The sequence below is a fragment of the Tenebrio molitor genome, chromosome 5 (assembly GCF_963966145.1).
Source record: "Tenebrio molitor chromosome 5, icTenMoli1.1, whole genome shotgun sequence".
NCBI lineage: Eukaryota > Metazoa > Arthropoda > Insecta > Coleoptera > Tenebrionidae > Tenebrio > Tenebrio molitor.
In genome coordinates, this window is record NC_091050.1 from 6032802 (window position 1) to 6055725 (window position 22924).

Here is a 22924-nt window from a genome sequence, read left to right on the forward strand (position 1 = left end):
CATAGTTGCCATACTTGGCCACAATCATTTTGAATCACCCAATATGTATGTAGCTAAATATGTTTATTTTCTGGCTAATATCTTTTAAAAATATAAAGTCACGTGGCTACTACAGAAATACAATGCTTTGTTTCCATTGGTTATTTGACTGATTTAATCATTAATTCTTTTTTTTTCATTTTTAGATCGGCAGCGTGCATACATATTTAAGTTAACCGAAAGCAGTTTCAACTTGGATGATAAGGATTTATTAAAGATGCAGCCTGACCAGAGGCTTTGGCAGTCGTCGCCGTGAGAGTGTACCCGTGGCGCTCAAATTCGGAGTGGTGCGCGAGCGTGGACGTCGAATCGCAGGATATTACGCAGCAGCGCGATCCGTGTACGGGGAAAAGTTGTAAGACGAGAAGGTTATAAACACAGACGTCGTCGACGTAGTGGTCGTCGTCGTCGTGGTGGTGATGAACGACGATTTATTTAATACCTTGCAGTGATGGCAGCGGTGCGCGATGGAGTAGGTCTGGCCGCAGTCGTATCTGGTGAGGACCTGTGAATGTCCGCACGCGATGCGGCCGGCCAGTTCGTCGGTCATGATGAGAGCGTCCAGCAGGTGTCGGCATGCCGGGCCGTCCTGGAAGGCGGCTTCGGGCAGGGCCTGGTCGACCGCGTGCTCGCAGCAGTGGCGCATCCGGAGTCCGTGCAGCACGTCACGCCTGCGCTCGGGGCCCAAGTCGGGGCCGCACACCTCCTCTTTGTGCGATTCTTGCAAGTAATAAAGGCACTGAGTATTCTTAGTACTGTTGGCGGGGCAGGGCGGCGGACAGAGGGGCCCAGGGTCCGTTCCGGTTCCGGTCTGGGCCGGCGAGCAGACGGCCCACTGCAGGTCGCTCGTCGAAAGCCAGCTGGTGACGACCTCGAGCGGCGGGGTGGCGGCGAACGCCAGGCCGGCCATCAGGAGCAGAGACAGGCCCGACGGGGCCCGGGGCATTCTGCGGGGCAGGGCGCGGTGGCGGCGGCTCGGTCGTCGGCGGCAGCTACGGGCGCCGGGAGCATCGCTGCGGGCGGCCGGAGTGCCTCCCCTCGCGGCTCCGACTGCACCCCCCGGGGGCCGTGCGCCGGGGCCCGCTAGGCCACCTGGACGCGGGCCCCCCGCAGCCCTCGCTCATGCTGCATGCTCGTCGGAGGGCCCGGACCACATCACATCACTGCACTCTGGTGGACACACACTAGACGCGTTCGTACTCGACTCCGAGGTCACGGTGTGCCGCCATCTTGAGAAGGTTAGTTGCTCACAGTCCTCCCCGCCCGGGCGCGAGCTGTGCCGGCCGTCTCTCGCTCGACACTGACACGGCGGCGGCGGCGCTCTTCTGCGCATGCGTCCCCTACATCGATCGACATAGGCCGCCCGCCCCCGATCAATCGACGATACCACGTCGAAAACCGAACGCTTACAGGCTGACGTCGCGACGCACCTTAGACGAAGGACGAACAACCTACCAGTTTAGTTTGGTTCGTATCCCGGCGCATCCACCAAATTGCATCATTCATGACAACGTCACATTATGAATGGTGTTAGAAAATCACTCGCTGATCACTCGCATTTCAACTTTCAACGTTTATTGAGGATACCAATTTATTTCTTGCCTATTTATACAAAAATCTAAGTTCATTTCCAAAACCATTTGTACAAAGTTTGTTTCTACACGACTGAGGCAGTAACGAAAAACCGTTTGTGAAAGAGAGGAAACATAAAAGTCATGAATAATAGAAACAATAGATAAGTACGAAAAAAGATACACATTCAGGGTTGTTTCGAGGCCAAATAGATGCTTGTAGACAAACGAAGTTAATGGGAACGATGGTTTTATTAGATTCAACAGTAAAGTCCAATGTCAACAAAACACTGCCTGTTGTGAACTGGATTTTTTATGTTATATGTTTGTTTTTCTATTCTTATTAGTGAAGTATTTTTTGCAAACGGTGTAAAAAAGAGATAAAGGTAACTACGGAAAACAGAATTTCTGAAAATGTGCAAAATAATTTGATAAACTGTCACTTGTCAATTGCCATTGAAGCTTCGCCTCAGGTTTTATTTTCCATAGACGTCCTTTATCTCTTTTTTGTTTGTTTATCATACTCTGTTTAGAACATCATTTTACGTAACTGATGTTACTAAGATGAAGATTAAGAGCCTAATACTTGTCATATGTATAAGTTGGATCATACACTTCATGGAGTCGATAAATGATTCGTTCCAAATGTCATTTATGTTCCTATAGAAAGCAAATAGGTGACACAACTATGATTATTTTTCCTATAAAATATGATTAATTTGTCATTTGCAATGGGATCTGTCCGATACAGGAATTATAAGAAAGACTATCTATAAATCTAAACCCAAATGAAATATTCAGATTCGTCATTTGCAATGCAATGAAATCTGTCCTATACAGATAAGACTTGCCCATAACAAAACCTCTACACTTTCAACGATAACTCTGCTTTTGATAAAGGTTTTGGATAAGAATAAAAGTATAAAGTTAAAAATGAGGTGCTATATGTTTCTAAAAATACATTTTATAGATTCTCATTTAGACTCTTTCTCAAAAATGGTGGACACAGAAAATTCACAAAGACACAAAATAAACAGAAAACCTGTAATCTTAATTATTTCATAAGTACTACTTCTTATTTTTGATTTTCAAGACAATAAGGATTTGTGTTTCACATCTCAACAGACACAAATCAATATTTCTTGATGTGAATGCCAGGTTTTAGAATCAGTCTGTTTGGTTGGCATGGATTCACCCATGACGTCTTTTTGTACTATGCCAATAAATCAAAGCTCTATTTCAGCATTATCCCTGACTTTTTATAATTAAAACATTATGCAGCTATGTTCCTTTTTTAGTAGTCATTTGACGTAAAGTATTCACTTTATGATGACTCTAAGTTGTGCCATGAGTTCTACTTATTATTAAATATAAATCGAATTTCTTTTTAGTAACTGGTGCAGTTTCTAATACTATATTTTACTTCCATAAGTAAGGAACTGTAAGGTTTATTTGATTTTTTGAAATTTAATTTAATAAAGAAAAAATGCTGATCCAGTTACATCAGAATATGTAATCAACTTTTAATTGTTGCGTCATGTAAGATATTTTTATTGTATTTTCATATTCGTTTTAAGACTTTTGAATTAGTAAGTAATTACCAAAAATTACCATCGATAAAAACCATTTTGTTAATTATAGTACAAAATATTGTTATAAACATTACTTGCCTTTATTATAATGTAACTTTTATATTTTTAACGTATTTTGTACGTCTATTACATTAAATATTCAACAAATTTAAACCTGTCTCTTCAAACTTTTTTTTCATTTGGTGCTGAAACTGAGAGATAATTTCTGGAGACATTGTACTCTTGTATCCTCCGACTTTGCCATCTCTTATGAATGGTGATATAACTTGTCCGCCACCTTTCACAATGTCTTTAATAACATTTGTCTTGTTTACAGCTGGATTGCTTTTCATAGATTCAAAAGACACGTGCTGTTGAAGTTGCAGACTATCTTCCTTTGATATAGATTTTCCCAGTAAACTCGCTACTTTTTGTATAACATCAGGTAAATCCTTTTTCATTTCTTCATATGTCAAAAAAAGAATATTTGATTTATCTCGTACTTTCCAGAATGACAAAACATGTTTATAAAATGGGCCATAGTTAACTGCAAACCCACAATTGTTATGTTTTTAATATGTATGAAAACTATAATATTACTTTTATCAAATAAAAACAATTTACAAAACTCATCAAACGTGCCAGAGTATCCTTCATAATTTACACACTGGTGATAATAGGAAATACATGTATCCATGGGATTTCTTGTTGTATAAATAATCTAAAAAATGTAAACATTTGGAATTATTATGTTACATATAAAAAGAAACTCACTTTGGGTTTTTTTAAGCCATTTCGAATTTGTTCTGGTAAAAGCGGAAAAGGTAGATGTGATTTAATCGTTCTAGGATGTTCTTGATTCTTACTGTAATTAATTGAATCAGCAATGAAAGGTAAAAGTTTGCTGCTAAATGGGACTTCTCTTCCACTGTTGAACAAAACACTTAATCTAAAATAAAACATTTGCTGTAAAAGTGATTATCCAGGAAAGCAAACACAAAGTTTATACTCCAACATCCTAAATCTTTTATAATCCTCTTCTTTAGCTCCATCATAGTCAAAATCATGGGCAATTAACCAAGCAATTTCGGACATCCATGTAGTTCCAGTTTTTGGAAATCCGCAGATCCACACGTCAGTATCGAAAACTTCAAATTCTCGGATATCTTTTTCTAGCGCTCTGTAATGTTCCGGTAATGTGAAATCCTGTACAGTAATATAATCACGTCTAAAACTGGATGTAAAAGTTTTCTTTAAAAGTTGATTTAATTCATTATCCGTTGGAATGGTGTTGATATCCATTTTTCTTTGGTGGGGTCAAGGACTTCAAATCGAAATCTACTGTTCTCTGTAAAATGATCTCTGATAAGAATTTCAAATTTAAGAAAAAACTGATATTAAGCAAGCATGCTGACCTATTAAAAAGAAACAACGGAAAAATAAAACAAAAATATATAAAACAAAATAAAATTTAGTAATAAAAAATATGAAAACCCTCAAGAAAAATACATCTTACCAAGTGCTTAATACCTGTTTTAAAAATGTGTAAAGATAAATGTATCTAATGATTGATGAGACTAAATTATAACTGTCAATGTAGAAAACAATAAGAATTTGTTTCATCATCTATCCACATCATTTGTAGGTGCAAATTTTTTTATTTACCTAATACGTTAGAAAATAAATATATAATATAAGATACAAATTAACAAATGGAAAGTAAAATTAAATAAAGAATCATGTTCATTTAAATAAAACAAGTAATAAAATTATGTTTGGCTAGTTAATGATAGGCAACAAATTGATTATCAGTACTAGCACTAATTATAAAATAATAAAGCTAACCTGTTCAGGACTGTAGAGCACCATTAAGAAAGTGAAACACGCTGGTAATACCTACTATTTTATATACCCACTTTGAAGTTGTCATTATTAATAAGTCATTATTATTTATGCTTGAGTTCAAGATTAAACTATTCAAACATAATTTACCATTAGTAGATTATCACTAACATTAATCTTCCATTTTTATTATTTATGATAACTACATTTCAGGTGATAAACTAAAATTAACGTATTTAACCAAAGTTTGGAGAACATTTTCCATTATTCGGGGTGCATTTTAAATAAAATGATTTGAACCTTCTAAAGGTAAATCAAAAACTATATCAAAATTATCCTGAGATGGCAAAAATAATTTAACTCATAAAATTTAAACCAATCACCCTACCAACATTGTAGGAGGTAGGAGGAGTGGGCAAAATGGAGATTCATTTATTTTAATCCGCAGATAGAAAAATGGTCAACCCGGACGCAACTAGTATACGATTTTAGGGGTCGGTTTGATCGCGGCACGCAACTAGTGTGCGGCGCCACATTCATAGCAAAAAAAGTTCAATGGCCTGTAACGCAAATAACTGTTAATTTGTCATTGACATCTGGCAAAAATCATCGCCAAATTAATGTATAATTCTAAATGCTCATCTTTTACCAAAACTTGCACTTTTTGGCCTCAGTGATGGCGCAAATGAGTGTAACTTAAACATTTTAAATAGCAACAGATGTCAAATGTTATATTTCTTCTCATACTTTGCGTTATAACGGTTTCTTTAAATATTCAGTTCAGACGTTTCAAATGAATAACATCTTTTTCATTGGAAAAAATCGGAACTGTTTTGCACTACAGCGCTTTAAGCAGGTCTTCGTCGTAGTTGGTGCAAATGTAAAAAACGTATTATGTCCTTAACATTACGACTTCTTGATCTCTAGGGGAAGAAAAATGCTGGGATGTTTAAAAAGATGGACAGTGGATTTTAAGAACACCAGAGCGATTATAATATTATATAATTCCTTGGTCCGCTCAACATTAGAATACAATTGTGTTATCTGGTCACCTTTTTACGGTACTCACATTTCACGTATCGAGTCGGTACAGAACAATTTCTTGAAGTATTTGAAATATAAGCTGAGAACTCAAAATATCAATTTTGATGATTTGCACTCTGTAGCCGCTTACATGTCTTTGCCCTCACTTAAAACCAGAAGGGATTGTCACAAGCTGTGTTTTCTACATAAAATAATTAACTATAATGTTGATTCTTCTGATGCTCTGCTTCGTATCGGCTTTAATGTTCCTTTATGTAACCTCAGACACCCGAATTTGTTTCATGTTTACTGCCATAAACACAATTACTCCTACAATTCACCCTTGAATAGTGCCCTTCGCCTGGCCAACCTTTACTGTAACGAGTTAGACTTCTGTGGAGTCTCGACAAATAAGTTCAAGAGTGACTGTAGGAGACTTCTATGCAAGTGATGCATCTTGTTCCCACTTTTTGTTCTTGCTAATGCTCCATGTGTGTTTTCTTGTAATTGCTTTCTTGGCGTGAATAAACTATTAAACATTAAACATTTAAAATCGATGACGTCAAAATTATGTTCAGGTCAATTGTTGTTAGAATGAGCTTACAGTAGCTCTCGTATTGAAGAGGGTCGACATCGTCCCAGATAAAGCCATAGGTGCTCATAATTCAGTCGCTCACAGAAAACGACTCCTTACCCGGTACCTCTTATCAGTATGGGTTTTCTTCACTAACGTTAAGTTTAGTCTTGTTTGTATTGTTATCTGATTTTTTTATTTTGCTCTCAACCTTGACGTTTTATTTCGTTGTAATTGTTCTTCACGGCCTTCAACAATCATGATGTTTGAAGCCTCCACATCGGAAACGTCAGTCGGTGATAGATTTCATTCGGTTTTCTATTTGAAAAAATTTCTTATCGGTGGACAGTTATTTTAAAAAACGTTAGATTTTCCCTGAAATATATTTTGCTTCATTATTGTAACAGAAACTTAAGTATTATGATCTGGTTATCAGTTACTTATGTCTTATTATAAGATTTAATTATGAAATTAATGTTAAGGAAAAATACATAGATTTCTTTGTTCCTCATTACGCAAACAAGTACGGTGCGATCAACAATTATATAGAAAAAGGGGGGAATGACTTTGACAATGTCAGATTTTTCGGTAATTGTTCACTTTAACTACTTCTGGAATTTTTGCGTTTTTTCTGGCTAGACAGCCTCAGGGCGTCCTCCTAGATCGTGTCCCACCATTCAAACCTTGTGCAAATGCCTTTTTTTTCTCTCTTGTTGTGTTTCAAGGTCGCGTCAAGGTCGCGCCAAGTCTTAGTATAACTAAAGGGTAAGGAAAATTTTCATTTGCACAAGGTTTGACTGGTGGGAAACTATGTAGGAGGACGTCCTGAGGCTGTCTAGCCAGAAAAAACGCGAAAATTCCAGAAGTAGTTAAAGTGAACAATTACCGATTTTTCGTATCTTTTCCAACTCAGCTAATCAACGTCAAAGAACTGGCACTAGTAATCAAATTTTAACGCAAAAATGGTTTTTACTTCATAACGTAAAATATTCATCATTGAATCTTAGTTTCGTAATGCTGTTTTCAACAAAGGACAATGGACATACAGCGCTGTTGCCGAGGGAAAAATTTCCAAATTTAAATTAAAACAGATACGCAACCAAAAATACTTCCATGCATCTGTAGACATCTGTAGACATACGTCCAAAATCTCAATGCCTTCTTTGATCTAAATTATTGTTGATAGCACGATATAAAGTCCAGAGATTAACTTTTTCATAAAGAAACGAAACAACAAAATCTCTCATTTATATTTTAGCCTATTTATAACAGTTTATTTATAAATAAACTTTTTAAAACTAGTGATTGATTAGCTTACCAATTGCAATAAATCTTATATATACGAGTATTCATTTATTTCATTCCGCCAAGCTGATAAAATAACTATATTTTCTTATCTCGTTATGGACAAAGTAAATAAATATTTCTACCTAACAATATTTAGCTTTCAGTAGATAATACATTAAAGTGTGTGTCGACGTAAGAATGAGTGGTGTAACTGTACCATCCGAAGCTGAACTCGATCAGCTTTTACGAAAGACTTTCACGTGTAATTTCAGGCGTGATTATGTTAATGTAAATGATTTTCTCTTGGCAGAGCGTTACTTGGAGTTAAAAAAAGAAATTGATGCATTTGAAATTTATGATTCGGACGTATGGATATGTGGTTTCCCTAAAACTGGAACCACCTGGATGTCTGAAATTTCTTGGTTAATTTCTCACGATTTGGATTATGAGGGAGCGAAAGTAGAGGATTATAAAAGAATCAGGATGTTGGAGTAAAGTTTTCTTAATATAATCCTTCTTTTTCTTAAGAGGTTTTTCAGATTCTCCATGTTGTTTGAAAAAAATTCTGGGACGGTGTTTGCAAATGATCCTTACACCTTAGATTCAATCGGTTATTGTCGAAGTTTAAACCACCCAAGGACAATCAAATCGCATTTGCCTTTTTCACTTTTGCCGCAACAAATTCGAAACGGCACAAAGAAACCTAAAGTAAGATATTTTTGGATGAGGTTCTGTGATTCTCTTTTTCTTTTTTAGATTATTTATACAACAAGAAACCCAATGGATACTTGTGTTTCCTATTACCACCAATGTACGAACTACGAAGGATACACAGGAACGTTTGACGAGTTTTGCAAGTTATTTCTTTTCAATAAAAGTAATTTAATTTAGAACGGTCAAGTAAACATTAAACATTTATTTTTCTAGTTAGTTACGGACCATTCCACAAACATGTTATGTCATTCTGGGATGTAAAAGATAAACCAAATATTTTGTTTTTGACATACGAAGAAATGAAAAAAGACTTGGCTGGAGTTTTGCAAAAGGTAGCAAAACTTTTGGGAAAAACCTTATCAAACGAAGATAGTCTTAAACTGCAACAACATGTTTCATTTGAATCTATGAAAAAGAATCCAGCTGTTAACAAAGAAAGCATTATGCAAGAAGTGAAAAATGCGGGAGGCAAATTAATTTCACCATTTATAAGAGTCGGAAAAGTGGGAGGATACAAATCTGTAATGTCCCCTGATCTCACTTCTCAGTTCGATTATTGGATGCGAAAGCGATTCGAAGGAACTGGATTGAATATTTTTGAGGATTGAATTAATTGAAGTTTTCGGTCCTCGAGTAGTAGTAAATAATAAAATAAAAATAAATAAATTATGTGAATAGAAAATGAAAAATACTGTTTACATTTAAAAATTAAGTGTAAGTCAGTGATAAATAATTATTATCTTCCTTGTAGATATTGAACCAAATATCTTTGTAGACTTTATTAGCAACATTAAATTATAATTATTGTTATATTGTAATTTTATTTATCAAAAAATATTTAACTTTTTTCATGGCCAAAGGAACTTTATGAAAGAACAGCAATAACAACAATTATATGTTTAAGTCTAAAACGTATAATATAACGCATAAATAAACATAGTTAATGTTAATGTAAATAAACGAATAAACTCGTTTTTCTGTATTCATATGGACGCATAATGCATTACCCTCGAAAACTAAACTCTAGTTACCTAAATAAAGTTTTTAGCTAACATGTAAAACTTATATAACCTTTAAATAGACTTATAGGCTCTGCTACTCTGTTAATAAAAATTATGTGAGGCCTAAAATATGACAAATTATTTCAAAATTTAGAGCGGCTACCCAATAATTTAAACAAGCAATAAATATAACTACAATAATAAATAAAAATAAATATAATTAAATAGAAAATAAAATATAACTAAACTATAATTGTAAAATGTCAGTTTTCTGATTTGAATAAAATGATGAAATTTATTTTGGCGTTTATTTTGATACTAATTATTGACTTTTTACTTTATCACTATTAAATAGTCCTTACAGCGTCTAAATTGCAGTAAGTAATAAAATAATCGAGTACTTACCTAACTATAATACAGTTGAACATAAATCTTATTTTTGTGGAATTTTTTATTAATAAAATGCATACAACAAAACAAAACGATTAAATCATATTTTACAAGTATTCAAATAACGTTCAACAGTTATAAAACATAGAAGTGCAATCTTGATTATCTAAAACTGTTTTAGAAACTACATAAGTTATATAGCACCTGGAGCTTTTTATAAACAAAGCTCTGTTTTCTTTCAGTAATGTTGCAGCTTCTAGGTCATCAGGAAGCCCGTGCCAATCACTTGATATTTTTTGTCTTTCACCATCAACTGTTTTCCAACAGATCCGGTGATATCGAACATGTAGCAATTGTTTCCTACAAAAATTATAATTGATTCTGCATTCAACAGAGTAGCACACATTTGTCGAGACGTATTTGAAAAGTTGTTCAAGAGAGACAAGACAACCTTTGAAGAAATATGTATATGGTTTTACTTTTGGTCTTGAAAAATGCAGCGTCAATGTTCGATGGTAGTTTGTCAAAACCTACGGAGATGAGCTTTTTCGAAAGTCTCTTATTTTTAAGCTTGTATTTGTAAAACACGTCGTCCCAAAGAAAATAAACAACATTATGTACAAAAAAGGCGGCATTGATATTGTTAGGTATTTGTAGACGAAGCAAAGCGAACGAAAAAGGACCAGAGTGTAATTACTGTAATTGTGCGTCTGTCACTGTCCAATATTGGTCGCCCTTAATAACAATATTGTCGTCGATATTTAATAATGCGTCTATCGAATCTCCTTTACAAAATATTGTATTATAACGATGCCTCGCCATACAAAGCTTTTAGATTGTTGATGTCATAATGTGATGGTTTCTTACATAACTATCGATGAGTAATAAGGAAACATAATTGACCGCGTGTTTTCTGAATGTGGTAGACCTAAAGCATGTCCCAACTCATGGGCTGGAACCCAACGAAAATAAGTTCGATCGGCTGCAATAGAACCTGTGACAGTCCAATCTTCGGCGATGTCAAAAAATATATCTCCATTTTCCTACAAATAATTTTCAAATTAAGTTAATTAATGCACATCGAAGTAGAACTTACAGTAAAAAAAACATAACCCAAAATATTTGAAGGTCCGTCTTGTTCGGTAAAATAAATGTTAATGTCACCACTGTTAGATCTGGATTCAGTTATCTGTAGATTAACATTTTTCGTCCAAACTTGTATTGAGTCCTGGAAAAATTAGTTGATCAATTGTTCAGTAAAGGGTTGACTCCAATTTTGAATTTTATACGTTACAGCTAATTTTTGCCATTTATCGACTGAAAGTATAACGTTTAAATTTGGTTACTATTAAACATTCAAAAAAACACCTTTCCTTGCAAATTCTGGAATATTTTTCGGTCTACCACAACGACGTGATGCCATTTTTTTCTTGGTATCTGCATTTAAGCTTCCTAAAACAGAATTCTGATTTGAAGATTTTTACAATTCCATTTTTCTCCGGACAAAAAGGATATGCACATTTCATTAGATCGCAGTTTACTTACATTTAAAGCGACCTAAACAATGACAACACTTTTAACGATTATTATCAAAGATTTATACAAATGACAGAATAATGATGGCTATTACTTGTGAGGATGATTTTGTCATGATCCGCAGGCGAGTGGCGTGATTCATCCGAGCGAGTAACAGCCATTAATTGATAAATAAGTTTAATTATTAGACAAACTGAAACTGACTTTTTACATTATAAATATAGTTTGATATTTAAATTAATTTTAACTTGAATAAATCTATACGTTTGGAAAAAGTCAGAGTAGGCGGCGCCTACCTTGCCTACCCTGACGAGCCGCCACTGCTTAAAAAGTTGTATATGAATATTTATTTCATTGCGCCAAGTTGATAAAATAACTATATATTCTTATCGCGTTATGGACAAAGTAAATAAATATTTCTACCTAAAAAATATTTAGCTTTCAGTGTGTCCACGTAAAAATGAGTGGTGTAACTGTTCCATCCGAAGCTGAACTCGATCAGCTCTTACGAAAGACTTTCACGTGTAATTTCAGGCGTGCTTATGTTAATGTAAATGATTTTCTCTTGGCAGAGCGTTACTTGGAGTTAAAAAAAGAAATTGATGCATTTGAAATTTACGATTCGGACGTATGGATATGTGGTTTCCCTAAAACTGGAACCACCTGGATGTCTGAAATTGCTTGGTTAATTTCTCACGATTTGGATTATGCGGGAGCGAAAGTAGAGTGTTATAAAAGAGTCAGGATGTTGGAGTAAGGTTTTCTTAATGTAAACCTTCTTTTTCTTAAGAGGTTTTTCAGAATCTCCATGTTGTTTGAAAAAAAATCTGGGACGGATTTTGCATATTATGATCCTTACATCTTAGATTCGATCGGTTATTGTCGAAGTTTAAACCACCCAAGGACAATCAAATCGCATTTGCCTTTTTCACTTTTGCCGCAACAAATTCGAAACGGCACAAAGAAACCTAAAGTAAGATATTTTTGAATGAGGTTCTGTGATTCTCTTTTTCTTTTTTAGATTATTTATACAACAAGAAACCCAATGGATACTTGTGTTTCCTATTACCATCAAGGTACCAACTACGAAGGATACACAGGAACGTTTGACGAGTTTTGCAAGTTATTTCTTTTCAATAAAAGTAATTTAATTTAGAACGGTCAAGTAAACATTAAACATTTATTTTTCTAGTTAGTTACGGACCATTCCACAAACATGTTTTGTCATTCTGGGATGTAAAAGATAAACCAAATATTTTGTTTTTGACATACGAAGAAATGAAAAAAGACTTGGCTGGAGTTTTGCAAAAGGTAGCAAAACTTTTGGGAAAAACCTTATCCAACGAAGATAGTCTTAAACTGCAACAACATGTTTCATTTGAATCTATGAAAAAGAATCCAGCTGTTAACAAAGAAAGCCTTATGCAAGATATGAAAAATGCGGGAGGCAAAATAATTTCACCATTTATAAGAGTCGGAAAAGTGGGAGGATACAAATCTGTAATGTCCCCTGATCTCACTTCTCAGTTCGATTATTGGATGCGAAAGCGATTCCAAGGAACTGGATTAAATATTTTTGAGGATTGAATTAATTGAAGTTTTCGGTCCTCGAGTAGTAGTAAATAATAAAATAAAAATAGATAAATCATGTTAAAAATTATTGAATACTAATGTCACTGTCACAATCTCAAACATGTATTTCCTCCGAAAACCTTTTTTCGCTACAAGGGAATAACAGTTCAGTTTGTATAAACTGTAACAAGAAGCTAAAGAATCACAAAGGTTTGAAAATTCATAACAGCAAGTGCCATCCTCAAGTTGAGTCCTCGCCGTCTGCTAATCCAGTAGCACCTTCAACTTCAAGCGGTCTTCCTGGATTTAACAGACTTCTTGGTAGATACTTCAGACCAATTTATAGATATGCTGCAGATGATAGTGATGAAGATAGTTATGAAGATCCTAAAAATACGGATACAGATGTAAAATCTGGTCAAATCATCAAAAAATCACAAATATCTTCTTCAATTCAAGACTTTGATGGTAAAATAGCTTGCCCATTTTCACCTAAACACCTCTTTAAAGATCAGAAACGACTCAAGACACATATTGAAAAATTCCATCAAGAGCAAATAAATGACGTTAGTAATAATGGATTCGCACCAACAAATTCTATTAGTGAAAAATTAATGGCGTATAAACAAAAAATTCATACTATAAGAAGAATTCCGAAGGGAGCAAGATATTCCTCAGCTGATAAACTGTCTTCTGTCATCAATTATTGCGTCAAAACGAACTCAGCTGTTGCATGGGAAAATTTGCTTCTTTTTTCTTACAAAGCATTTAATATCAACGAATCTAATACCAAAAACTAAACCTCTAAAATCAAGCTTAACATTTCAAATTTTAATAACCCACCTTCAACAAATTCAAAATCAAGAAAAAAAAATATTTCTAAATCATTATCAACAAGGATCGAAGCAAAAGTCAACGATTTTGACATCAAAGGAGCAATCAAACTATTAAGCTCTGAAGATTCATTGGCCTCATTTGATGATACTGTATTTCAAGCTTTGAAAAAGAAACACCCAAAACCTTCCCGTCATCTGTCGTATCCTGATCCTCCTGAAAATAATAATCATAATCTGTCTTTAAACGAGTCAGAAGTTTTAAAAGGCATCAATTCGTTTCAAAACGGCTCAGCACCTGGAATCGACGGAATGCGACCACAGTTCTTAAAGGACATGATTTCCTTCTCCGCTGGAGAAGCTGGTAAAAGAGCTTTGACTTCATTAACTAGCCTTTGCAATTTTATCCTCGCTGCTAAGATTCCTGAAGAAATTCAGCCAATCTTTTATGGTGCATCTCTTTGTGCATTATCAAAGAAAGATGGAGGTATCAGACCTATAGCTATTGGTTGTGCTTTGAGAAGACTAGTTGCTCGCATAGTTTGTGTTAACCAGAGCAATCAAATTCAATCATACTTAGCTCCTCACCAACTTGGTGTTGCTACAAAAAGAGGCTGCGAAGCAGCAATACATTCAGTTCGTACATTTATCAACATTCCTGAAAATAGAGATAACATTTTACTTAAAATCGATTTTGAAAATGCATTTAATTCTATCGAGAGAGATAGTATGCTTATCCCAATTAAAAATAATTTTCCTCTTATATATCCGTTTCTATACCAAAGTTATCGGTTCCCTTCTTTGCTTTTTTTTTGGTAATAAAACAATATCATCAGAGGTTGGTGTTCAGCAAGGTGATCCTTGTGGTCCAATGTCTTTTAGTATTACAGTTCAACCTTTGGTCAATAATTTACTTTCGAAACTAAACATTTGGTATCTAGATGATGCCACTCTTTCAGATTCGCCCGAAACTGTATTAAACGATTTTCATACTATCATTAAAATGGCTGCTGAAATTGGTCTTAAGGTGAATACAAGCAAATGTGAAATTTTCTTTTGTTCTCAACGTATCGACTCAAGTATTGTTAGTAAATTCGAAAAAATATGTCCAGGTATTCGTATAACTTCAAAAGATGACCTTCAATTATTAGGAGCTCCAATTTTTGAAGAAGCTCATGTTCATCATTTCAAAATCAAACAACATAAATTGAATCTTCTTATTTCTCGACTCGAACAAATTAATCCACATGTGGCTTATTTTCTTTTAAAAAATTGCCTTTTCATTCCAAAAATGTCATATTTTCTGCGTACTTGTGCTCTTTGGAAATTCTCTTCTTTACTAGAAGATATGGACTCTTTACTCAAAGAAAGTCTTGAATCTATTTTAAACATTGGTCTAAATACCAAACAATGGTTACAAGCAACTCTCCCTATTTCTTTTGGTGGATTGGGTATTCGTAGAATTTCTGATATTTGTCTTCCGGCTTTCCTTAGTTCTTCTCATGGTGTTCAAGATCTTATGTCTTCTTTACTCCCCTTTATGGATATTAAGATTCAAGTACACTATTATGAGGAAGCTTTGAATAAGTGGCTATCAGTAAATAACGAAACTCCAGCTAGTTTAAAAACTCAGAAATCCTGGGATTTGATAAATATAAAAAGAATCATTGAGAGTGAACTTCAATTTGACTCAGATTTTGACAAAGCACGTTTTAAAGCGATCCAACAACGTGAATCAGGTGCTTGGTTACATGCATTTCCATCTAAGAACATCGGTACTTGTTTAGACAAGCAAGATTTTCAAACTTCTGTTGGCCTTAGACTGGGTTGCCGTCTTTTTGAAAACCATATTTGTAGTCGTTGTTCTATGCCAAACGAAACTGGTTTTCACGGTCTTAGCTGCGTTAAAAGCTTGGGAAGAATTCCAAGACACAATGAACTTAATTCTATTATTCAACGAGCCTTATCATCCGCTCATTTTCATTGCACCCTTGAACCCAATGGTTTATCTCGTGATGATGGCAAGAGACCAGACGGAGCAACCCTTATTCCGTGGTCAAAGGGTCAACGTCTTATATGGGACGTTACTTGTGTTGATACCCTAGCGTCATCATACTTAAACCATACATCAATGTGTTCTGGAGCCGCAGCAGAAATTGCATGTGTTAAAAAACACAATAAATATAAATCTTTAAAATCTGCTAACTTCATCTTGTTCCTTTATTGATAACGTCGGTTCAAAATTAATAGCTGAAAGCGGTGATTTGAAGGCGAAATATTTCCTTCGCCAACGTATTTCTTTGGCTATCCAACGAGGAAACGCAGCCAGCATTCGTGGTGCCCTACCCGAGACTACCCCACTGGAAGAGATTTTTTATAGTTATATTTATGTATTGATAGTAAAAAAATAAAATGTTAATAAAAAATTAAAAATACTGTCCACATTTAAAAATTAAGTGTAAGTCAGTGATGAATAATTATCTTCCTTGTAGATGTTGAACCAAATATCTTTGTGGACTTTATTAGCAACATTAAATTAATAATTGTTATATTGTAATTTTATTTATGAAAAAATATTTAACTTTTTTCATGAATAAAAGAACTTTATCAAAGAACAGTAATAACAACAATTAAGTTATATAACCTTTAATAATAGGCTTATAGGCTCTGCTACTGTGCTAATAAAATTTATGTGAGGCCTTAAAATATGACAAATTATTTCAAAATTCAGAGCGGCTATCCAATAACACTGGTCTACAGTGAAAAAATATTCTGAATAATTTTAACTAATTTTTGCTTGTCTACTCATGCTGAATACGAGTTGATAAGTAAATGACTTTTACTTATCAACTCGTATTCAGCGTGGCTAGACAAGCAAAAATTAGTTAAAATTATTCCGAATATTTTTCCACTGTAGACGAGTATTATTGCTGGACTGTTTGTCGAGATGTTACAGAAGCAGAATACAATACATATATACAGAATAATATATACCTAGAAGAACAGTATGATTTCTGTTAATTTTTGCAAAAATCTTGTAATTTTTGTTCTAGAAAACGGAAACTAATTTTAAGTATATACTCGTATTATAAATTTTGTATTCAGCATATGAAGATTAATAAAAAAAAGTACTTTACGCGACGAATACTTTTTTAAAGTTAAAATTTGTAGACTAGTGTAATTTAAACAAGCAATATAACTAAAACAATAATTAAAAATAAATATACTTATATATAAAATAAAATATAACTAAACTATAATTAAACTATAATTGTAAAATTTTCAGTTTTCTGTAATTCTTTTTTGATTTGAATAAAATGATGAAATTTATTTTGGCGTTTATTTTGATACTAATTAATTATTGACTTTTTACCTTATCTCTATGAAATAGTCCATAAAGTGGTACCTTACGGCGTCTAAATGGCAGTAAGCAATAAAATAATCGAGTACCTAACTATAATACAGTTGAACATAAATCTTATTTTTGTGGATTTTTTTATTAATAAAATGCAGACAACAAAACAAAACGATTAGATCATATTTTACAAGTATTCAAATAACATTCAACAGTTATAAAACATAGAAGTGCAATCTTGATTATCTAAAACTGTTTTAGAAACTACATCCGTTATATAGCACCTGGAGCCTTTTATAAACAAAGCTCTGTTTTCTTTCAGTAATGTTGCAGCTTCTAGGTCATCAGGAAGCCCCTGCCAATCACTTGATATTTTTTTGTCTTTCACCATCAACCGTTTTCCAACAGATCCGGTGATATCGAACATATAGTAATTGTTTCCTACAAAAATTATAATTATTTGAAAAGTTGTTCAAAAGAGACAAGACAACCTTTAAAGAAATATATGGTTTTACTTTTGGTCTCGAAAAATGCAGCGTCAATGTTCGATGGTAGTTTGTCAAAACCTACGGAGATGAGCTTTTTCGAAAGTTTCTTATTTTTAAGCTTGTATTTATAAAACACGTCGTCCTTTAGAAAATAAACAACATTATGTACAGAAAAGGCGGCACTGATATTGTTAGGTATTTGTGGATGAAGCAAATCGAGCGAAAAAGGACCAGAGTGTAATTGTGCGTCAGTCACTGTCCAGTATTGGTCGCCCTTAATGACAATATTACCGTCGATATTTAATAATGCATCTATCGAATCTCCTTTACAAAATATTGAATTATTTAACGATGCCTCGCCATACAAAGCTTTTAGATTGTTGATGTCATAATATGATGGTTTCTTAACTGTTGATGAGTAATAGGGAAACATAATTGACCGCCTGTTTTCTGAATGTGGTAGACCTAAAGCATGTCCCAACTCATGGGCTGCAACCCAACCAAAATAAGTTCGCTCGGCTGCAAGAGAACCTGTGACAGTCCAATCTTCGGCGCTGTCAAAAAATATATCTCCATTTTCCTACAAATAATTTTCAAATTAACTTAATTAATGCACATCGAAGTAGAACTTACAGGAAAAAAAGCATAACCCAAAATATTTGAAGGTCCGTCTTGTTCGGTAAAATAAATGTTAATGTCACCACTGTTAGATCTAGATTCAGTTATCTGTAGATTAACATTTTTCGTCCAAACTTGTATTGAGTTCTGGAAAAATTGTTTGATCAATTGTTCAGTAAAGGGCTGACTCCAATTTTGAATTTTATACGTTACAACTAATTTTTGCCATTTATCGACTGGAAGTATAACGTTTAAATTTGGTTACTATTAAACATTCGAAAAACTACCTTCGCTTGCAAATTCTGGAATATTTTTCGGTCTACCACAACGACGTGAAGCCATTTTTTTCTTGGTATCTGCATTTAAGCTTCCTAAAATATAATTCTGATTTGAAGATTTGTATAATTCCATTTTTGTCCGGATAAAAAGAAAAAGCACATTTAATTAGATCACATTTTACTTAGGATTTAAAATGACCTAAACAATGACAACACTTTTAACGATTATCAAAGATTTATACAAATGACGGAATAATGATGGCTATTACTCGTGAGGATGATTTTGTCACGAGGCGCAGGCGAGTGGCGTAATTCATCCGAGCGAATAATAGCCATTATCCGCCAATAGAATACTATACTTTTTCTACGACTATGAAGAAAAATTGATAAATAAGTTTCATTATTAGACAAACTGAAACTGACGTTTTACAATAATTAATACTTTGTATACTTGATATCATTTCATTAAAATTTGCGATTGGTTTTCATAAACTTGTTGCTATGATATTTGCAGTGAGTACTGAGTATTGAAATTATTATTCAACGGGCCGTGGGTTAGCAAAATTCTTATTCAACTTATGTATTCCAGCAAAATAAAGTTTTGAAAAAGCAAAACGCGATATATTATAAGGTTAACATCACAGGTTAAGTGATGTTATTGTAGTTGTATGTTATTGTACAATCATCAGAAATAAATGCTATTCTACGTCGTTTTTAAAAAATCGTACATACCTGTTACTTCCAATCCAAATAGTTGTTGATATTTTTTTATTGCGGTTTTTAACGTTTTGGCGTCAGCACTCGTAGAATTTAAGAAACCATATGCGTGTAAATGTTGCTATAATTAATAGTATATTAAAGAATGAGATTTATAAGGGACGAGTGCGCCAATGCCCTTATAAAACGAATTTTTTATCTTATTTTTTAGAATTTGCACCCTTGTTTTAATTTTTAAATAAAAAATTAAATATTCAAATTCTATGGAATTTTGTATTACATAATTGGTAATTCAAGGTAACGGATGCAACTACATCTGCCACAGATGTTAAAAAGTAGAGTTTGAACATTAATATTGGAAGTTTTTTGGTGTAAATGACAATAATACACTGAACTATTGATAAAAAAAAATTAAAAAATCTATTAAACCACAGATCTATTAAAGACACAAATTCTAAAAAAACAGTTCTAAAACAAGTTACTTAATTACATGTTACCTTTGCATCGATTTCTTCTTCTTTACTAAATCGTAACAAAATAAATAGTACTAACAACAAAACGTGCCAAGAATATTTGACAGCCATCATTTTAATACTTTTAAGACACGAAAAAACAGGAGTAATGCTAATTTATAAATGTTCTAATCGGTAATGTATATGACCTATATGACCTTCGATTAATGATAAGCTTTTAAATACTTTACTCTTCCAACAATATAATCACTAATCATTGAATAAAGTAAAATTTTGTTTTGTTGTTGATACATATCACAATTTACGACAATTTACGAACAAATTAGTAGGTACCAGTTATAGATTTCACCTTCTAAGAATTCATTGAAAGAAGAATTTAAGATGTTGATTAACTCACATGACCTCTGGCGGAATTTCCAGATTTTCATATTTGCAATTTTGTAGATACGATAAATAACTCATCTGATATCTGCCTAAAGTTCACAAAAACATTATTTTGTATGTTAAGTTATACATAAGAATGTATAAGAATTAACGTCGACATACGAGATAAAATTTTACCTAGTCCATGTAAGCATCAAGGTAAGCCTAGAAAACTTGTTCATTTTCATCATAACTACCTTCTACGCTTATTCCAACATCTTTCAAGTTGTTGTTCCATCAAGAGAAAGTTCTTACAGTAGCCTTTTAAAATATTCATCCACAGCAATTTTAAAAATAAATTCCAAAGGTGTTAAATACGATTCATAAGTGGGCGTCGCCGTGTCGCAGCTCAATAAATTCACATTTCTGAACTGCTCTGCCTTTATGCAGAATATTATGCAGAAACAAATCTTTTTCTCTTCAAGAATGTGGCCACTTTCTTTTAACATAATTATTTCAGATTTTACATTTACTTCAAAAGCAGTATGAACCACTTTTATTCAAGCATTTGACTCCATTAGATATTCAACTTTCTTCATCAGATCTTGGAGTAACCGGTTGTCCAGATTTTGGATCATGAATTCTTTGTCCCACCGAAATTGTTTTTTCAAAATTTTATTTGAAAAATTCCTATTCTCCCCAGTTTTTTGTTCATAGATAATTGGTCCATTGTACAGGGTGTTATTGAAAGTTGTACAGATATTTTAACCACGAGCTACTGGCTTCATGTAGAACTCGGAAAAAATATCTAAAAAATTCTATGTCAAAAAATACATGAAGCCAGTAGCTCGTGGTTAAAATATCTGTACAACTTTCAATAACAACCTGTATTATATTATAAGTGATAGAAATGCATCATTTTACAAGAATGAGAATTTTGACCGACGAGTGCGCTTGCGCATGAGTGGGACACTTCTCACAAGTTTCATAATGGCATTTCGATCACGTGTGATATACGACGTTTTATCTTACAGGTGCAACTATTGCAAAAAATCCAAGAAATGAAGTTTCATTCAAGTAAAATGACAGCTGTCAAATTTAGTCACTTGTGAGTAATTTATGTCAAGTTAATTGCAGCTGTCAAATTTACTCACTAGTTAGTACTTTATCTCACTTGTGATAAAAATTTGACTCCTGTCACCGAAAACAATAAGGTAGCTCAAAGACTCCACCTGGAAGATAAAACATATTTCGCTACAATGATAACAAAAACTGCATTTAGTTTTCAGTTCCTCAAGAAAAATTTACAGAAAAAAAACTATACAACGTGTCTCAGAAATAAGTATTAATTTTAACCAGTGACAGACCTCGTCAAGAACAACAAAATTCATTTTTTCGAAATCTAATCATTTCAGTATTTTATCCCCCATAAATTAACGAGCTGTTTATTTCCTAGTTATGTAATCCAATGACAGTGACCGTGGTATAATGGTTTTTGTAAAATCAGCGCAAAACATTGTGTTTTTAGAATAAAGTTTTTTCGCTCTGCAGCCAAGGTAGAGGATTACATTTTTAGTTAGTTTTGTCCGACTTCAAAAGGCAGGTGTTTACGTGTTGAGTGTGATTTAAGTTAAAATTTTCTGAAAATGGCGCGTTTATTTTCGAATAGTGAATACGTAGATATTGTGTAGTGTATGGTGAAGCGTGCCACAATTCGCAATAACAGAGGTATGTTGGAAAGAGTGGTAGAATTATTTCGTCGGCGCCTTCATTATTGTATTGACAATAACGGCAGTCACTTTGAACACTTCTTGTAATGATTAGTGATTGCTCTGATTACTTCATGCTAATTTTAGGAGACATTTTCTCATTGTCAGGTATGGGTGATTCATTAGGGACAGTTTAAAATATTTATTATTAAAATTGTTTTCATTTAATATCTACCACATGATTCTCTTTTTTTTCTTCCAACCGTATAGGCCACAGTAATGGGCGCAGTAGTTAGCCGCTGTTAGCAAAAAAACAAGTAAAAGTTTTCTTGCATTTGCTTTTTGTTCTTCGCCTATCGCCATCGGCGAAACAAGTAATCCCCATAGGCGGGTAACGAAATTTGTGCCAAATCTTTCAATAATTTTAATTAGATAACTTCAAAGTTTAGGAAAAAAATATATTTAAAGATATTGTTTCTATTAACGAGTTCTATTACGAGTTAAAATTAATGTACTTATTTCTGAGACACGTTGTAAACTTCAATATGTACTGCATGAAACAAACAGTCATGTATAACTGTCTAAAATTGTATAATATCAATACAGACGTACGCAACGTACGCGGGAGAGTACACATGGGAGGCAACAGTCTTAAAGATAAATAAAAAATAAACGAAAAAAATCTGTTAAACGCGATCCGCTATAATAGCTCAGCAAAGCTGAATATTGTCACCCTGGCGCCGTTTGTGTAATGGTTTTTTCTGGGCACTCTGCAATCTCATTGGCCGGCCAATGAGCAGGCGCCGTTTGTGCCGGATTTGGTCCCAATTTTCCCATAAATAGTTGAGGCCGGCCGAAATTCAGCTCACTTTCGTTAACGCCCTAAACATGTTCATTTCGTTCACTCCGTTCCCTCTACAAAAAGCTGCGTCTCCGTAAAAGCGAGTTAGGGTACGATTATGCTGGAGCT

General features: G+C 33.9%; 5 protein-coding genes and 1 long non-coding RNA gene across 6 annotated transcripts in view; 2 read left to right on the forward strand and 4 right to left on the reverse strand.

Annotated features, from left to right (window-relative positions):
- The window catches only part of Mid1, a 56115-nt gene extending 54765 nt beyond the window's left edge, over positions 1–1350 (reverse strand). The window contains exon 1 of the mRNA XM_069047438.1: positions 482–1350. Within this exon, the coding sequence (XP_068903539.1) occupies positions 482–985 (504 nt within the window). The 5' untranslated portion in view covers positions 986–1350. The remainder of the gene's footprint in view (positions 1–481) is intronic.
- Positions 1351–3112: 1762 nt separating this feature from the next.
- On the reverse strand, positions 3113–5346 carry LOC138131416 (luciferin sulfotransferase-like). The gene is made up of 5 exons (XM_069048404.1): positions 5027–5346; positions 4191–4529; positions 3956–4130; positions 3782–3902; positions 3113–3728 (listed from the first exon to the last, which is right to left on the reverse strand). Exons 2-5 carry the CDS (start codon positions 4481–4483, stop codon positions 3334–3336), a joined length of 984 nt encoding a protein of 327 aa, XP_068904505.1. The 5' UTR covers positions 4484–4529; positions 5027–5346; the 3' UTR covers positions 3113–3333.
- A 2713-nt stretch (positions 5347–8059) lies between these two features.
- Positions 8060–11833, reverse strand: LOC138130668 (uncharacterized). The gene is made up of 3 exons (XR_011159619.1): positions 11381–11833; positions 11109–11329; positions 8060–11055 (listed from the first exon to the last, which is right to left on the reverse strand). It is a non-coding gene; the product is annotated as an uncharacterized lncRNA (long non-coding RNA).
- LOC138130667 (luciferin sulfotransferase-like) lies at positions 8106–9427 on the forward strand. Its single transcript, XM_069047273.1, has 4 exons — positions 8106–8398; positions 8447–8615; positions 8664–8784; positions 8835–9427. The coding sequence occupies exons 1-4, from the start codon at positions 8106–8108 to the stop codon at positions 9227–9229; spliced, it is 978 nt and encodes a 325-aa protein (XP_068903374.1). The 3' UTR covers positions 9230–9427.
- A 175-nt stretch (positions 11834–12008) lies between the features above and the next one.
- LOC138130666 (luciferin sulfotransferase-like) lies at positions 12009–13205 on the forward strand. The gene is made up of 4 exons (XM_069047272.1): positions 12009–12301; positions 12350–12521; positions 12570–12690; positions 12741–13205. Exons 1-4 carry the CDS (start codon positions 12009–12011, stop codon positions 13133–13135), a joined length of 981 nt encoding a protein of 326 aa, XP_068903373.1. The 3' UTR covers positions 13136–13205.
- A 4226-nt stretch (positions 13206–17431) lies between these two features.
- LOC138130665 (macrophage metalloelastase-like) lies at positions 17432–20066 on the reverse strand. The gene is made up of 6 exons (XM_069047271.1): positions 19907–20066; positions 19425–19530; positions 18702–18785; positions 18430–18650; positions 17800–18376; positions 17432–17749 (listed from the first exon to the last, which is right to left on the reverse strand). The coding sequence occupies exons 1-6, from the start codon at positions 19994–19996 to the stop codon at positions 17517–17519; spliced, it is 1311 nt and encodes a 436-aa protein (XP_068903372.1). The 5' UTR covers positions 19997–20066; the 3' UTR covers positions 17432–17516.
- Positions 20067–22924: the final 2858 nt, after the last annotated feature.

Excerpts from the sequence above, each read along its gene's own strand:
- LOC138130666 (XM_069047272.1), top strand. The coding sequence starts at position 12,009 with ATGAGTGGTGTAACTGTTCCATCCGAAGCTGAACTCGATCAGCTCTTA. Across the intron at positions 12,302-12,349 it reads AAAAGAGTCAGGATGTTGGA|AATCTCCATGTTGTTTGAAA; the intron begins GTAAGGTTTTCT and ends GAGGTTTTTCAG. Across the intron at positions 12,522-12,569 it reads ACGGCACAAAGAAACCTAAA|ATTATTTATACAACAAGAAA; the intron begins GTAAGATATTTT and ends TTTCTTTTTTAG.
- LOC138130667 (XM_069047273.1), top strand. The coding sequence starts at position 8,106 with ATGAGTGGTGTAACTGTACCATCCGAAGCTGAACTCGATCAGCTTTTA. Across the intron at positions 8,616-8,663 it reads ACGGCACAAAGAAACCTAAA|ATTATTTATACAACAAGAAA; the intron begins GTAAGATATTTT and ends TTTCTTTTTTAG. Across the intron at positions 8,785-8,834 it reads GTTATTTCTTTTCAATAAAA|TTAGTTACGGACCATTCCAC; the intron begins GTAATTTAATTT and ends TTATTTTTCTAG.
- LOC138130665 (XM_069047271.1), bottom strand. The coding sequence starts at position 19,996 with ATGATGGCTGTCAAATATTCTTGGCACGTTTTGTTGTTAGTACTATTT. Across the intron at positions 18,377-18,429 it reads TGGGTTATGCTTTTTTTCCT|GAAAATGGAGATATATTTTT; the intron begins GTAAGTTCTACT and ends AATTATTTGTAG. Across the intron at positions 17,750-17,799 it reads AACCATATATTTCTTTAAAG|GAAACAATTACTATATGTTC; the intron begins GTTGTCTTGTCT and ends TAATTTTTGTAG.
- LOC138131416 (XM_069048404.1), bottom strand. The coding sequence starts at position 4,483 with ATGGATATCAACACCATTCCAACGGATAATGAATTAAATCAACTTTTA. Across the intron at positions 4,131-4,190 it reads AAAAGATTTAGGATGTTGGA|ATTAAGTGTTTTGTTCAACA; the intron begins GTATAAACTTTG and ends GTTTTATTTTAG. Across the intron at positions 3,729-3,781 it reads ATTGTTTTTATTTGATAAAA|TTAACTATGGCCCATTTTAT; the intron begins GTAATATTATAG and ends GTGGGTTTGCAG.